At 45.3% G+C, this 15,909-nt stretch overlaps 2 protein-coding genes across 3 annotated transcripts in view; one reads left to right on the top strand and one right to left on the bottom strand.

Moving 5' to 3' along the window:
• The window catches only part of LOC146785159 (solute carrier family 53 member 1-like), an 831,379-nt gene that overhangs the window by 587,753 nt on the left and 227,717 nt on the right, over nt 1–15,909 (top strand). The gene's annotated exons all lie outside the window — the stretch shown is intronic.
• The window catches only part of PLPP5 (phospholipid phosphatase 5), a 247,391-nt gene that overhangs the window by 88,939 nt on the left and 142,543 nt on the right, over nt 1–15,909 (bottom strand). The window contains exon 6 of the mRNA XM_085633961.1: nt 1,295–1,419. Within this exon, the coding sequence (XP_085490087.1) occupies nt 1,295–1,419 (125 nt within the window). The remainder of the gene's footprint in view (nt 1–1,294; nt 1,420–15,909) is intronic.

The following is a 15,909-nucleotide window of genomic DNA, read 5'->3' as shown; positions in this document are numbered from 1 at the left end:
CAAAGCCCCATCAAGTATGATCAACCAAATAAGCTAAAACTCCTGAGGCCCAACATTGTTTAGTTGGTCAAATTAGAAGTCTCAATTTTGGTGCGCTTATTCTAAATCTTGTACAGAAGTCGAAGGATCGAGCTAAATCAATTTTGAAGCCTCTGGTATTGACATTTTGTGTTTTCAATGTACCTTAGGTGCCATGTCTGTTCTGGGCACTGTGGGATCCTGTGGAATATTTTAAGTGAGATAAGCTCTTGAGCCAGTGTTTTCTGCCTCTTCACCAGGGAATGGACTTCTATCCTCTCATCCACTACCATCCAACTCTTCCCTGGTGCATTTTTACCCCTCTTCAAAGGCTCTTAACCCTAACTTGGTGCAGTCCCATTGAAACATTTCAATGTAATTTTTCCGAGATCTATTCCTCGAGTGAAATTTTACACAGAAAGCAGCTATCTTCAGCATGATTGTTTAGTAAGCAAAGATTATAGATTTTCTGATGATCTTTTCATGGGTGGGGGTATAATAGTACTTAAATGGTGTATTATACATATCCAACTCACATCTTCCACCCTGGTAGTTGTTCCAATATGACCTTGAAGCCAAGGCTGGTAAAGTGAGAAGCTGGCAAAAAAACTGTATTCTCCAGCAACTGTTCCTCAATGTTTGGGTTTCAAGTGCTGAATCCTGCTCTGACACTGCTCTCCCTATTTTTAGTGATCGGTTTTGAGTCTTAGTTCACCATGCAAAGTATTTCCATGAAGCACTGGCAAACAACTCCAAACCCAATGGAAGAAAAATGAAAATGGATTAGGATTCCAAGTCGCTCAGCAATGTCTGCTTCAAAGAAAATGATCACACATCTTTCCGTGCACACTCGAGTCCGAAATTTTTTTTTGAAGAAACAAGTTGCAATCATCTGAATTCAACACTATATGGCAGCAAAGTGTTCAGCAGTTATATCTACAACACACAAGCTGCAAACCAAATATACCTTTGCTCCAACTACGGTGGACAAGCTAGAAAAATACTTTTTGTACTTTGAAATCAGGTTGCCAATATTGGTTGCTAGTACCAGTATATAAGTATACAACACTTCATTATAATGCAAAATGCCCACCTAGCCTAAAAACTCCACATGAAGAAGACTTGGATGACATTTCTACAAGAAAGCTGGGGTGTAATACTGCATGACCAGAGCCCGTACTATTAAAGGAAATGTTATGGGGTTTTTACAGTTTGTGAATGGGTCCTATATTTATATTTCTAAACGCTTAAGTGGAAGAAATGATACAAAACTCACAGGAGGAATGTCCACTTGGGAAGCTCTTCCGACCTTCAATCACTGCTTCGGGATTGCCAGTGCACATCAACTCAGCATTCGACAGTCCATCGGGGAAGCATCGGTAGAAGAAATCTGGTCGAGGCCTAATACAAGGATGGACATAAAACACATGTAAGTGCGGCACCATAAACATTACCAGAATATGTAGGCTTCTAACTATAATTGTCTCTTCAGAGGTCATTGGTTCAGAAGGGCTCCAATCTTGTAATACTCTTTTCATGCCTTTTGCAGTAGATTGGCCCCAACCTACCATGGCAAACTAGTTAAACCACCTCAATCAGTTCAGGATTTAGAAGTTTCATCTACATACCATCGTGCACAGGAAAACCAGAGCGATTCTCTTTTATTTTCCTTCCATTCACTGTTCTATACTAGTATCCAGATTAGGCAATTAGCCTTCAGTCTATATTGGTCCAAGCCATTAGTTCATTTATCCGAAGTAACAGGGACAGGTACGCATTCAACGGTGTAATGTGGATTTTGGGCTTGTAAGACCCCCCCCCCCCCCCCCATCTGTGAGGGACAATGCCTAGAGCTTTGTTTCCCATAATAATCCTAGCTAAGACTCTTTCCATCTTTCTACTCCCATCCTCTTCTAGAGAAAATACCACTCAGTAAAAAAAAAAATTAGAAAAACATTTCCTGGTTCTCACAGAAAAGGAGACAGCTTCAAATCGGATTAAGGCTCAGTGTTGCTGGCTCAGCCAAGGGGACAGGGCCCCTGGCTCTGCAGAAGATGTTCCTCAAAACTCCTTCATGGTCCAGGAGGCTCCTCATCAACCAGGCTGCCAGGAGAGGAGGGGGAGGTTCAGGGGCATAAGGAAACAGTCCATTTCACACATTGGCTGATTGGCTGCACCCATCAGAGCCCTGAAATGAAGCTATCGGGCAGATGCCAGGAACTGTTTAGACAATACATAAACAGTACAGACTATGAACTTTACTCCTGCAGTGGAACCACCCGAAGCCCTTCTACAAAATAATTTCAATAGCAGGTGAGCAACAGCAACATTAGGTGGTCTAAAAAAATGCTCAGTAGCCACCATTTTTATGACATTCCCATAACACCCCTTATAAACTGGCTGGTAAATATACAAATCCCCCCTCATACACACCGACATTATTTCAAGTGTGTAACACTCTAAAAGAATGCAGACTAAGATACGGGCTATCCGCTAGGTATGTATAACAGTGGACTGGTGTGCTCCTCACAAAAATAACTGGTTACTGTGGTTTAATACAGTGATAGAGAAGACCTCGGATGTAGTTAGAGTCACTCTAGGGGGCCAACGTCAAATACTAAATGCTCAATTCTGTAAGTGCTTTATTTATGCCCAACAATCATGCTTCTGTCTTACAAGAAGAATGCTTTTCAGTTGAGTAGCCTCACTGTTCTCAATTACTTTTTGAAAATATCAAATCATATTAGCGTGCATTACTCTTGCCAGGTTGTGTCTAAGAACCTTCTTTACAATGACTGTGCCATCGCTGTCACCTCACTTATCACACAGTTTCTGGAAATCAATATTAATCAAGAGCACTTTCAATCACACTCATCTTTTTGTTTTCAATTCAGTGCGACTCCTGATCTTTAACTAAAAGTATGATGTCCAATACTGATACATATTATGCCACTCCTTCTTAACCTGGAGTTCTCGCAGTATTTGAACTATGGCTGACATTCCATATAAATAATAATGTGTTTATATAGTGCTTCATACCACACTTCTCCCATCTTTGGTTTTTATTTATTTTATTTATAAGCTTTAAGTAACAAAATCAGTAAAATTACCATGACAACATGGTAAGCACAGCATGACGACTGGGTTACAGAATCTGAGAAGCTCAATTTCACAATACACCAAAACTGTCATGAAACATATCCGGCATACAGAGGCTCGCCAATAGTTACATGCATACATTAATATCTGAACACCACCCACAGCAGTCATATAGCATCCTTTTACAACATAATCTTACAAGTGGTGCGTCTGGGGAGCTAGCATATGACACATGATATTACTGCTGGAGGGACACACCTTTTAGTCAAAATCCAATTTAGACAGATAGGATCTCAAAAGTCTCATGGACGGGCAGCCGGTGGCAACCTTTCTGCATATGTCGCCGACCATTCCTCACACAGGAACATGACCTTCAGCCAACCCTGAAACTTCGGGGCAATTCTGCTACCCCATCTCATGGCCAGTCTATATTTCCCCAAAAATGAACCAGTGGCAGTGATTTTTTTTATATGTTTTCGGGAAGCTCTTTGACATAGCCCAATAACACTGAAAGGAGTAAGTCGATAGGCGTGCTCTGTCATTTGACGGTGCGCTCTCATGAGCAGAAGCCAAAAAATGGCCACAGTTGGGCAGGTCCATGCTAGAAGAAAAAAGCCTGCTTCCATAGTACTACAGAGCTTGCATCTAGTGTCAAGTGTCAACGTCTGGATAATAACACGCAAAAGCCAGTGGTAAAAGGCACACTATGTAAAAACCTATAATTAATCAATCGATACCTGCCATTGGAGGGCATCTCCTTGGTTTGTTGGCAACAGTATTACCATTGTTCATCTGTTATTTTTTGGCCCAGGTCAGCCACCCACGCCCAGCGAGCCATAGGAGATTCTGGAGTCAAGCAGTCCATTACTGCAGTGTACAATCTTGAAATAAGTCTATACGGTAGTGGGTTAGCAAGTAGAATGGTCAACATCAACCATTCAGAGAGCTCCTTCGGGAACATACCAAAGGGGCGCTGAGCTTCATGTGAGAGTTTGTTATAAGTAAGAACATCTACCATAGTAGCTAGTGAGTAGCCTACGTACTCACAGTATGTTTTGAGCGTGTGTGCTAGTTGCTAGAAATAAAAATCAACCAGTGTTGTGATATCTCGTCCCTATTGACTTTACAATCCCATGGGTGTAATCCAGTCGTAACGTGCAATAGTGCCTAATGGGTATTTGCGGGGCGTATAGGATGGATACAATACACAGAGTGTCTAGTCTGTTCCAGGCCCAAAGGGTACAATTGCACCATGTGGATATCTTAGGTTGGTCTAGGGAACTGAGTGATAAGGACCGCCTGGAGTAGGGTAGGGGACACCAGGCCTGCTCGATCACAACATGGGGGCCTGTCTACTGTTATGAAACCAGTGGTGAAAAAATTGCACTTGTGCCACTAAATAGTAGGCTTCAAAGTAGGGGGGCAGCAAACCCGCCCAGAGGAGATGTTCGTCAGCTTATGAGGCAGGGGAGGCCCCATTGGAGAGAGGGTGTTTTTGCAGGAAAGACATTGCTGCTGCAGACTCTGTGATAATCCTCCGCTTTCCATTCCAAGAAATGTGCACTTTGGCTGAATAAACCATGGCATACATTATCCCCCGTTCTTGCAGCTTCTTTTTGACTGGAAGGAATTTCCTGCATGCATCTTGCACAGACCACGTTAAGTTAAGAAAGAGACTGAGGAGCATATCCTTTCGTGATGGACCTCCTTTGCCTCCTTGGCTAAACGAAGCACCTGATCTTTGGCTCTTTAATTAAAGATTATTACAATGAGGTATCATGCAGGGGCTACAGGGACTGGCCGAGGGGTCAGATACCTATGTGCTCTCCGAATCACTTATGTCTGGGAGAAATGTTCAGCCCCAAATATGTGAGAAGTAGTTTTTCAATGTAGTCTTCGGTGCACCCCATCGTTGTAGTTTCAGGATCTTCAAGGATGCACACGCTATTTCTTCTAGACCTAGCTTCCAAAACTTTATTTCTTATTTGAACTTTACACAGTTCCACTTTCATCTCATCCAGGGGTTTAGCCTGCTGTGCGTGCACATCTTCCACATCAGAAATACATGTTCAGCGTCTGTCAGACGCGTATGTCGTTTATCTGTGCGATCTTACATGGCATCCATGTGTCTGGTCAGGGACTCTAGATTGTAGTCAATGAGACTGATTTTGGACATCCCTGTTAGTGCGATTGCCGTTTAGATTCAAATGTAAGGCGCTGTTTTAATCATTGAGCTGTATTAGAGGGTAGTGTGGTAGATCAGCCTTAGGCTTAACACAGATGAGAGCAATACATTTGCAAATACACACAATTTTCAATACATGACACACAACTTAAGGAGATCCACACCAATTTATAAAAATAGGAAGTTCCTTTATATAGGTTTAGACATCAGAGAAAAATCGTTCAGTTAAGTCAGTTTTTAAATATAAATTCTTTTCGTGTTAAAAAGTGGACACACTGCGATTTCGGAGTTTTGCAATGTTATCCTATGGAGAAAAAACGCGAGTTCTGCAAACAGGTATAGTACAAAGACTTACAAGACAATCTCCAGGAGTTAAGGTGAGTGGTGGGCAAGGTCCAAGGCAGCACCAGCAGTACACGAGCAGCAGCATGGGGGTGGCCAAGTGCAGGGTGCAAAACAACAGGGCTGGGGCAACGTTGGTGCTCTAGTCAGTCTTCGACAGCTCTTTGTGTCCTATTTCTTCATAGGTCATCAGGATCTGATTCTCTGGTGCCAGGGACTCCCCTAAATACTAAATTTAAGGGTTTTAGGGGAGTGTAGGGTAGTAGCCAATGGGCTACTGACACATAGAGTAACTGCGCCCCTATATGACCACTTCCTGTGAGAAGTGGGCATAGCCCGGTCCCAGAATTCCTAAATATGCCATCACATGGCTACTTCTGAAAAGTGATGTCCACCTCACAGTAGCCCACCTTAGAGGTGGTACTAGCCTGAAGGTGGCACGCCTGCCTGACTAGATAATTTTCCGGTCTGTCAGGGCGCCAAGGAGATCCTTGACAAAGGGGGGCAGGTTCCTCTCCTGTGAGAAGAGCCAGATTCGCATTCAAAGGCAGCAGCTCTTTGAAGCTTGCTGGCCCAAGGAAGCTGATCAACAGGTCATTCTGTTGGAGGGGTTATTACACCTTTTTCCTGGACAGGCTTTTGTACTGGGTCTCCAGTAAACAAGTCTCTCACCGTAGGAGGATCAGAACAGCGTCTCGGGTGTCAGGCTGGCAGAAACCAGTCAGCAAAGACACCAGAGGCTGGTAGGTTTTCAGGGTGCACCTCTAAGGTGCCCTATATGGGTGCATGTATTAGTAAATCCAACCCTGGTATCAGTGTGGGTTTACCAATATAAGAGGTTTGATACCAAACATCCCCATCTTCAGTGAAGCCATCATGTAGCTAGGGAATACGTTTTCACCAGTGTCCAGCACATGTTTTAAAATGGTTTCCCTGGTCACTTGCACTGGCAATATTAGAACTAGCCAGCACAGGGGCATATCTGCTCATGCGGGTATGCCCTCACATGCATTATTCAGCAGCCTGCCTCAGTACTGTCCGGCCTGCTGTAGGGGTGACTTACAAATATTACACACAGTGTTAGAGGACATGGCATTTGTGGAATTTGTGACATGTCGTGTTTCCACTTTGGTCTGCACCAAGACACACAGCCTGTGATAGCAGCCCTGCATGTGCTTCATGAGGTGTCCCTTAGGATGGCACAATTCGTGCGGCTACCCTTAGGGGCCCTCTTTAGTACCTCAGGCCCTAGGTACCAGGGTACCATTTACTAGGGACTTACAGAGGGTGCTAAAAGTTTTGCCAATTGGGGGAACAATTGTAGTTTTGGGAAAGAGCTCTGGCACTTGGGACCTGGTTAGCAGGAACCCACTGTGCTTTCAGTCGAAATTACATCATTTACCAGGTGAAAAGTGGGGGTGACCATGTCAAATAGGGTCACTTTCCTACACCCGCTAAGCCTAGCACAGCGTGCTAACCAAGCAAGCGTGGACTCTGGCACACGCCGCACTACGGGAACTGGGAGGCCCAGGTGGCAGCCCCGCAATGCAGGACCGGCGTGGGTGGTCTTCCTCCAGGTCTCACTTGCCAGGTGCCGTGGCAGATTCCGACAACGTCTGATAATCATGTCCCGCGGCCAGCAGATGTCAGGTTTCAGGCCGGGATATTTCTAAGATATTTGCTCTCTCTGGCGGAGCAAAGTTATAAAGCGGCTATCTTATTTCAGTGCCAGGCCACACCCCCCCCTATCATTTCTAACATTTGTAAATAACCAAATTTTAAGATTCTTAATTTGCTGGTCTCTGAAGAATGACGGTGATTCAAACTGTAGATCGCATTTTTCTGTGGCGAGCACTCAACTCACGGGAGACATTCTTCCACATGGCCTATCAATGCTTCTTTATCTTTTATTAACTCATTCATTTCTGAATTTTTATTCTTTAAGCATATTATTTGTCTCTCCTCTATGGGAATAACCAGATTAGCTCTAGCTTGGATTCATTCTTATTTTTTGGATTGCCCTTTTTTCTGCCTTCTTACTTATGTTTGGCTGGCTTTGATTATTTCTTCTTTCAGTTTCAAGCTCATTTTTATGCCAATGAAACCCAAACTCTATTTTTTATTATTCTCTCATTTGCAGATTTTGTGTGCATGCCTATTGGATTGCTGATGCAAGTGAATCACAGATATACTTATAAAGCTGGACTTTATTATATGTGGTGATTCTATTATATAGAAGTTATGAACTATCCTGAATGAAGGAATTATAGAAAGATATTTTGAACATTCTGTGAAGGAATGGAAGGTAATTAATTTAGTTACTGAACAGTATTAGTCCTGAAAGGATTTAAAATGGGTGTTAGGATGATTTCAGAGGTACTAAGTAGAGAGCTAGGAAAGAATATGAATATGATGGAGAATAAGTAGGAAGGTTGCTTCCCTTTCAGAGAGAAGAAACTGGGCCAAATCCCATATGATGCCTCTTACAGACTGCACAGAACAGTGCAGCCCAGACTACCCACAAATCCGGAAGATAGAGCCCTTTAGATGCCTGGGGATCCAAATTATCAGAGACACGTAAGAAATTGTTAGGGAAATCACAATAAGTCGCTGACTAAAACAGAACAGGTAGACAAATTAATCCGCCTTCTCCTGTCACTGGCCGGATGACTGTTTCTCGCCAAGATGGTAATACTACAGAAATTTCTCTTTCTGTTTAACAATATCCTAATTCCGCTCAAAGCGTCCTTCTTTCAGCAGTTGCAGTCCCTATGGACGAGGCTGGTGAGGGTTGGAAGGCAGGCCCGGCTTAAGTGGTAGACTTTGACACTCTCGTATGAGAGAGGCGAGCTTGGTGCGCCGAATTTTGAAGTCTACTATTTTAGTGCGCAGGCACAATACATAGATTACTGGCATTTCCTTGCACCCTACCAGCCACACGTAGCAGTTGAGCGCAACATAACAATTCCATACAAACTCAACACATGTTTGCACAGAGGTTAAGCACCAGAGTAAGGACATTAATCTGGCTGGAGCTGTGGTGTGGGCCTGGCGGCATCTGCTAACCAGTGTTGGGCTGAACCTTGTTTTTGCCCCTAGCATATAAACCCATGCTGCTGCCGATGTGCAAGAACGCCATAACAGCGCGACTACAAACTCTGGGCCTCTGCTGTCTAGGAGATCTATAACAAGAGGGCAGTTTTATTTCCCTGGAGGTCATTATGCGGCGAAATGAACATACAGCGATGGATATTTTCATTAACTATAGGATTAGGGCGACCTGCAAAGCATGGGATCACCCTTTCCACAACACCCATCCACATTTGCACTACTAGAGCACATCTGTAATTAACCATCCCCTAGACGCTTGGTCTCACGCATATATTCTGGAACCCAAACAGCCCCCCAAGTCGCACTGCCAGCTGCAAGAGAGCAATGGGAGACAGATCTACAGACAGACCTAACAGACGCACAATGGGCATACTGTTGAGAACACACAGGTACTCTGTGCCCAAATTATAGGCCTACAAGATACATTACCAGTACCTGCACAGGTTATACCACATGCCCACTAAGCTACACAGACTGGGACTGAGAGACTCATTATGGTATGAGAGATGCCCCACCTGGGTTTTGGTCCCGCTTGCTCTAACTTTTGGGCCCCAATGAGACACTTTTCTCCCATTGCCGGTCTACCAGAACTGATCTGCTTCCCTGCCCCCTGTTTTTCTTCTCCCCTCCCTTATTCCCTCCTTCCTCTGCTGGGTTCTTGATCTCCTATGTTTGATTATGCAACTAACTAACATAACCATCCAAATCTGTTATCCTCATTATTCCTTACTGCGGAAACCTGAGCAACATGGCTGATGCCCGGTGGAGCTGCAAGACAGCTATAGAGGAGATCGGCCCTGGTTCACCCCCTCGGCCGTCACCTACCCAGCCGGACATTAGGCATAGTTCTCCTCGTCTCCCCACTTTGAAACCTTCTGCCCCCTCCCTCCCTCCGACGAACTACTGTAACTTTTGTTCTTTTTCCTGCGTTTTTACTATGCTCTTGTAACGGATGTAATTTGTAACGTGTAACACAACGATCCTCATGTAAAGCACTCTGATACCTACGGGTCTAGCCAGCACTATATAAAACTCGTCCAATAAATAAAATAAATAGATGTGGGGAACAAAAGGCAGATTTGTGGCATATGGCATCGGATTGCCTGGGGGTCAGTGAATACTGGGAAAAGGTGGGAAGGAAAATCGCCGACATGGTGCACATGGCCCCAATGCTTCCGCCGCTGATTGCCTTACTAGGGGACATAAATGATGTACCGGCGCCTGAAAGGAAACGTAACAGCATTGGCTTCTGTTGCTGACAAGACGCATAGTGACAATGAGATGGGGCCGCGGGCCACTGCCCACGCTGTCAGACTGGATTCATGATGTAATGCTTTGCAGTGAACAACTACTGGCCTACTGAAAGTTGACGCCATTTCCGTGTAGGCCTAGACACATTTTAGGGATGGTGTGCCATTATCTGCTGTGTCAAGCATTAGAGGCGGCCCTAGAAGAGACTGCAGGGCCGGACAGTGGATAGATGGAACTGAGGGAGGTGTATGGATGACTATGGTTGACCTCCTCCCCCCCGATCCACCCCTTCCTCCCAACATTCCCAGTGAGAACGCGGAGGTGCGCTCAAAGGCCTATCACATCGATGGAGATGGGCGTGTGATGGCTGACAACGACATGGAGGTGGGCTAATTGTGGACACAGGGAAAGTTTATCTTTTGAGCGTACATGGAAAGGTTGACTTGTGATCTGTACCTTTTCTGGTTGTTTCTGGTATCTTAAAATTATTATTATTTTTTTTTAACTATACTTTCACAACAAACTTGAGTTTTAGCATTACCAAACTGCTACTAGTCACTCTGGGACAAGCCTCTTCCCTTCCTATCCATTTTACATCCTTTTTGTTTTATGTGATTTAAATTATTACAAAGACATTTTTTCATTACTCCGAAGACTCCACTAATTCCACGACCTACTGTTTCACATGTATTTTTCCATACAAGTGCTTTCCTTATCTTGCTGCTACTGAGCTTCTACTGACTCCTAAAATCTTGAATGTGTTCCCTCTCCCAGAGAGCTACCTACTAATACCTTGATTAAAAAAGTCCACAGACCTATCCTCTTGTTCAAGTGGTATTATGGAAGATCTAAAGTGTATTTGTAAAAGCACACATTCAACCGTAGGCATCTTGATGCTGAATAACAGGTTATACCATACCTACACTAGAAGGATTGTTAAGAGTACTGGGCTCTGCACAGTTGATGGTACTGCCCACAAATTACAGCATTCTGGCAATACCATAGAAAATTGGCATAGATAATCCAAGATAGCTACATTACTTGCTGCTGGGAGCAACGGATACTCTGATGGGAAGGTAGTCATAGTGTAGATCTGTTAAAAACCTGTTTTCTTACGTACAAAGCCACTCATCTCGACAATCAACCGCATTTGGTGGGCAGCTGGGCCTCTAGAGTACAGAGAAGTTTGTTATATCTCAGTTTCTGTGATCTCAAGGAAAAATCTATTTATTGCTCACAGTGTGCGAGTATATATGGAAAATGCTACTTACCACAGTATGCATCTGTCATTGGCATATAGAGCTGTAGATTCATTTGCTTTAGCATAGATCGCCTTCTGGTTTAGGGTCTGGATGTTTGCACTTTGTTTTTCTTCGAATAAGTCTTTCCAGTCACGAAGTAGGTGACTCCTCCTTTCGGTGATCGTGCGCATGGGCATCAACTCCATCCCCAGATTGTTTTCCATAAGGGTGATGATGGAGTTAGTAAGAGTAGTAAAGAAATGCTCATGTATAACGTATCTAAGTAAAATCATACTGCAACAGATTAAGGTTCCTGGGGAGGCGGGTGGGCGCATATGAATCTACAGCTACAAGAAGATTCCTCCCCACCAAGCAAAGAACCGGAGGGACACAGTGGGGGACCAATAAGACCAGCTTTATTGCAACACAGGAGGCATGACGAGTTTCGGCATGTGTGCCTTAATCATATGCCAATCACCAAAGACTGACACCTGCCGCTTTACAAATGTTCCATCTTGCTTCCATTGGTGGAAGCCCAGCTGAGACTATTCTTTTCTCGAACGCCGTGACGTAGCCTCCTTCAGCAGACCACGATTCCCAGAAGGCACCATCCCGGCCATCAGGTAAGCGTTGTGCTGTCGCCCCTTTTAAACCCATAGTGAGTGCTGGTGATCGATGCAAAGTGTAAACATGTGCAGTTTTAAAAAAATGTCTGTGTCCTTGCAGCACAAAGCACCTCTCCCTGGCCCCCAGACGTCTCACCGCATGACCCAGGCTCTCGTGTCATCAGAGACTCAGCTACAATGAGCTAGCAACTCCGCGCAGTCACGGACTGTCATTACAGCGTAAATACACTGTTCCTGGATGCGGGGGCCAGAGCAATCTAATCCCTTGGAAAAAGAAACAGCTGAATAGGAGAACAGCAGCGCCCAAGAAGCTCCGGCCACAAACAAGACGGATTCCCCAACCGCGCCTGCGCGGAAATATCCACAAGAAGATTCCTCCCCACCAAGGAAAGAACCGAAGGGACACAACTCTATATGCCAAAAACAGATGCATACTGTGGTAAGTAGCATTTTCCGTTCAAGGCATACGAGCTGTAGATCATATGTTTTAGCATAGACTATACAGCAGTTATCACTAAGCGGTGGCTAACCTGTAGCTATTGCAGTGGTTTGGAATACTTTTTGTAAAACTGCCCGGCCCACACTAGCTTGTTGTCTTGCTAACATCTACACAATAGTACTTTGTGAATGTGTGTGGTGTAGACCATGTTGCAGCCCTGCAGATGTCACCTAATGGTATATTCCCTAAGAATGCCATAGAAGCCCCCAGCTTGCGTGTAGAATGCGCTCTAGGGGTAGTTGTTAATGTGCGTTTAGCTTTAATGTAGCATGTTTGAATGCACTTAACTATCCACCGTGCAATACCTGCATTTGATATGGGGTTGCCTTTATGCGATGGTGTAGAAGCAACAAAAAGTGGTTTTGTTTTCCTAAAGGGTTTAGTTCTTTCAATGTAATATAGTATGGCTCTTTTGACATCTAATGTGTGAAGAGCACGTTCTGCCACGGAGTCTGGTTGAGGGAAGAACACAGGTAACTTAACGGACTGATTGATATGAAAGGCAGAGACTACCTTTGGTAGTAATTTTGGATTAGTCCCAAGAACCACTTTGTTTTGGTGTATTTGCAAAAATGGTTCTTGTATGGTTAATGCCTGAAGCTCACCAACTCTTCTAAGAAATGTGATTGCTATAAGGAAGGCTACCTTCCAGGTGAGAAATTGTAGGTCACATTTGTGTAAAGGTTCATATGGCAGACCCATTAGTCTTGTAAGAACTATATTAAGATTCCACACTGGGGAAGGTGGAAGCCTTGGAGGAATGATTCTTTTGAGTCCTTCCATAAGAGATTTGATAGCGGGTACTCGAAACAAAGACAAGTGCTGTCTGTTTTGTAGGTAAGCAGCCATCGCAGCCGGATGTAAGCGTATGGATGTATACGCTAAATTAGAATGCTGTAGGTGTAATGGATAGCAAATGATGTTTTGGATTGAAGCATCTAGTGGATTGATTTGGTTGTTTGTACAGTAAATTACAAACCATCTCCACTTAGCTGCATAGCATGCTCTTATGGTAGGACCTCTAGCCTCTTTAATGACGTTCATACAGTCAGGTGGAAGATTGAGGTAACCAAACTATAGGATTTCAGGTGCCAAATAGCAAGGTTGAGATGACCAGGATCTGGATGTCTCATCTCTCCATGGTTCTGAGTGAGAAGCTTGGGGGACAGGTGTAATTTTTGGTGAGGAACTACTGATAGTTCCAGCAGGGCTGTGAACCAGGGTTGTCAAGCCCATGTGGGAGCAATTAGGATCAATGTCATGGAATGTTGTTTGAGTTTCCGAACCACTAATGGAATTAGTGGGAGAGGCGGAAAAGCGTAAGCAAATTTTCCTGACCTGTTTATCCATAGCACATTGCCTTTGGACAATGGGGGAGGATACCTGGACGCAAAGTTTTGGCATTTTGCGTTGGTGTGTGGTGAAGAGATCTATTTCTGGGAAGCCCAACATTTGGAAGAATGGGATGAGAACTTGAGGATGTAGTTCCCATTCGTGGATCTGTTGTCTTTGACGACTGAGCAGATCTGCAATCTGGTTGTTTACTCCTGGGAGGTGTACTGCAAAGAGATGTGTTGGAAACCGGGCAACCGGGTTAGCAGTCACCAGGTTCCCAAGCACAACGGTAGCTTGGCTCGAGCGGTCGGGGTCAGGCACCGTGCTAAGCGTACGTCACACCCTCACAATAACCATGCGTTCATCCGTTCCAAAAACGACACTACACCGTAAAAATTATGAAAGAAAGTAGCTTGTCTTTATCTTTTTCTCTTAGTTGCAGGTTTCATGAAAATAAATACAATACAATACAATAAGATTTTCCTCAAAAGAGCAGGTCAAATAAATAATACCGCCGTGGGGTTTCAATAAATAGGATCAGGTCATAAATAAACACGGAATAAATATAGGTGCAATAAATACAGAGGGCAATTAAATACTGTCAGACAATAAATACTATGCAGGAATAAATACAGTCAGACCATAAATAAAACGCCTTCAATAAATAATATAAGCAATCAAAAACAATTGCAAATCAGATCACATTTATGAGGTAGTCTGGTTTTACTATGCCCAAGTACAGCTTGTGGTCATTTAGATGACATGGGGGGTGTCCCACCTAGATTGGTCAAGGCTGGGCCTGAACTGAGGTAGAATAAGGGTAACCTATGGATCTGGCTCCCCCACAATACACAACCCCTCACAGAGGTCACTACACCAGTCTCAGTTCACCCCTGGCACTCCCAGGCTGGTTCTAACACCCCTCTAGCCCCTAGAATGGTCTTTTAGGGCTCCACAGGGCCTCAGATGCCCTTTCTACCACTTACTGCCCTTTTCACGATGATCGGCTCCGCTCGGCGCCGGGTCGACGTCGCTGGACGGCTCTGGTTCGATGTCGCGTCGATCTGTTCCACTTGACGCCGTGTCGATGCCGTCTGGCGGTTCCGGTTCGATGTCGCTGGGCGGCCTCGGTTCGATGTCGCGTCGATCTGCTTTACTTGACGCCGGGTCGGTGCCGTGAGGCGGCCCCGGATCGATGTCGCTGGGCGGCCTTGGCTCGATGTCGTGTTCCGGCGTCACAGGGTCACGGTCTCCCCGCTTCCGGGTGTCTCCGGAGTGCGACCTCCACTCCCGACCTCCGTCGGCTCCACCTCGGGTTCCGGCGACTCCGGAGTGCGATCTCCACTCCCGACCTCCTGCGCTCTTCACCTCGACCTCAGGCGACTCCGGAGTGCGACCTCCACTCCCGACCTCCTGCGCGCTTCACCTTGGTTTCCGGCGACTCCGGAGGGCGGACTTCACTCCCCCGTCGACGCCACACCTCGACCTCAGGTGACTTCCTACTCGACCTCCGGTGTCTCTCCACGACCTCCGTCGGCGCCCTCACTCGACCTCTAGCGGCTCCGGGTACGACGTCTGCCTTCTGTCAGCGCCGCTTCTCCACCTCGGGCTCCAGGTCTCCAGGCTTCTCGACGTCGGGTGTCCAGGAAGATTCCACCAAACAGGTCAGGAACTTGCTGTTCTTCTCCTTTAAGGCCTGTTCCGGCTGTTCAGGTCCTTAAGATGATTTTCTGGTCTTTATCCCACAAAGGGGACTAGGCTGGGCTTGGTCAGTAGGGACTAGCATTAAGGGTGGGTTTCTGGACCCCACTCCAAGCACTGGTTTCCACCCCTGCTGCCTCACTCCTTCCTCCTTCTGAATCTCGGTCCTCTCTCCTCTCTAGTCAGATGCCAACTGTCAACCTGAGATGGCTTCCCAACATTCTAAACTGCCTCCCTCTGCCCCAGGGTTCTAGAATGTTCTGGAAGGTACTAGTAGGTTCCAGTGATGTCACAGGTGACAATGGGTGGCCACCATTTTGTGTCTCAGGCCCTCAGACAGAAGTTCCAGGGGTAGGGAAAATGGCTCCCTGACCCTGCATCAACACTAAAAAGTCTGGTGGTTCCCAAAAAGGAAAAATTCTAACAGGGTTTGAGGCAAAAGTGGGACAAAATAAATAATGATGAGGAGGGACCACCCAAAGGGCTGACCGGTCTAACACG

The sequence above is a fragment of the Triturus cristatus genome, chromosome 11 (assembly GCF_964204655.1).
Source record: "Triturus cristatus chromosome 11, aTriCri1.1, whole genome shotgun sequence".
Taxonomy (NCBI): domain Eukaryota; kingdom Metazoa; phylum Chordata; class Amphibia; order Caudata; family Salamandridae; genus Triturus; species Triturus cristatus.
This window is presented reverse-complemented; position numbering and strand designations above follow the sequence as displayed.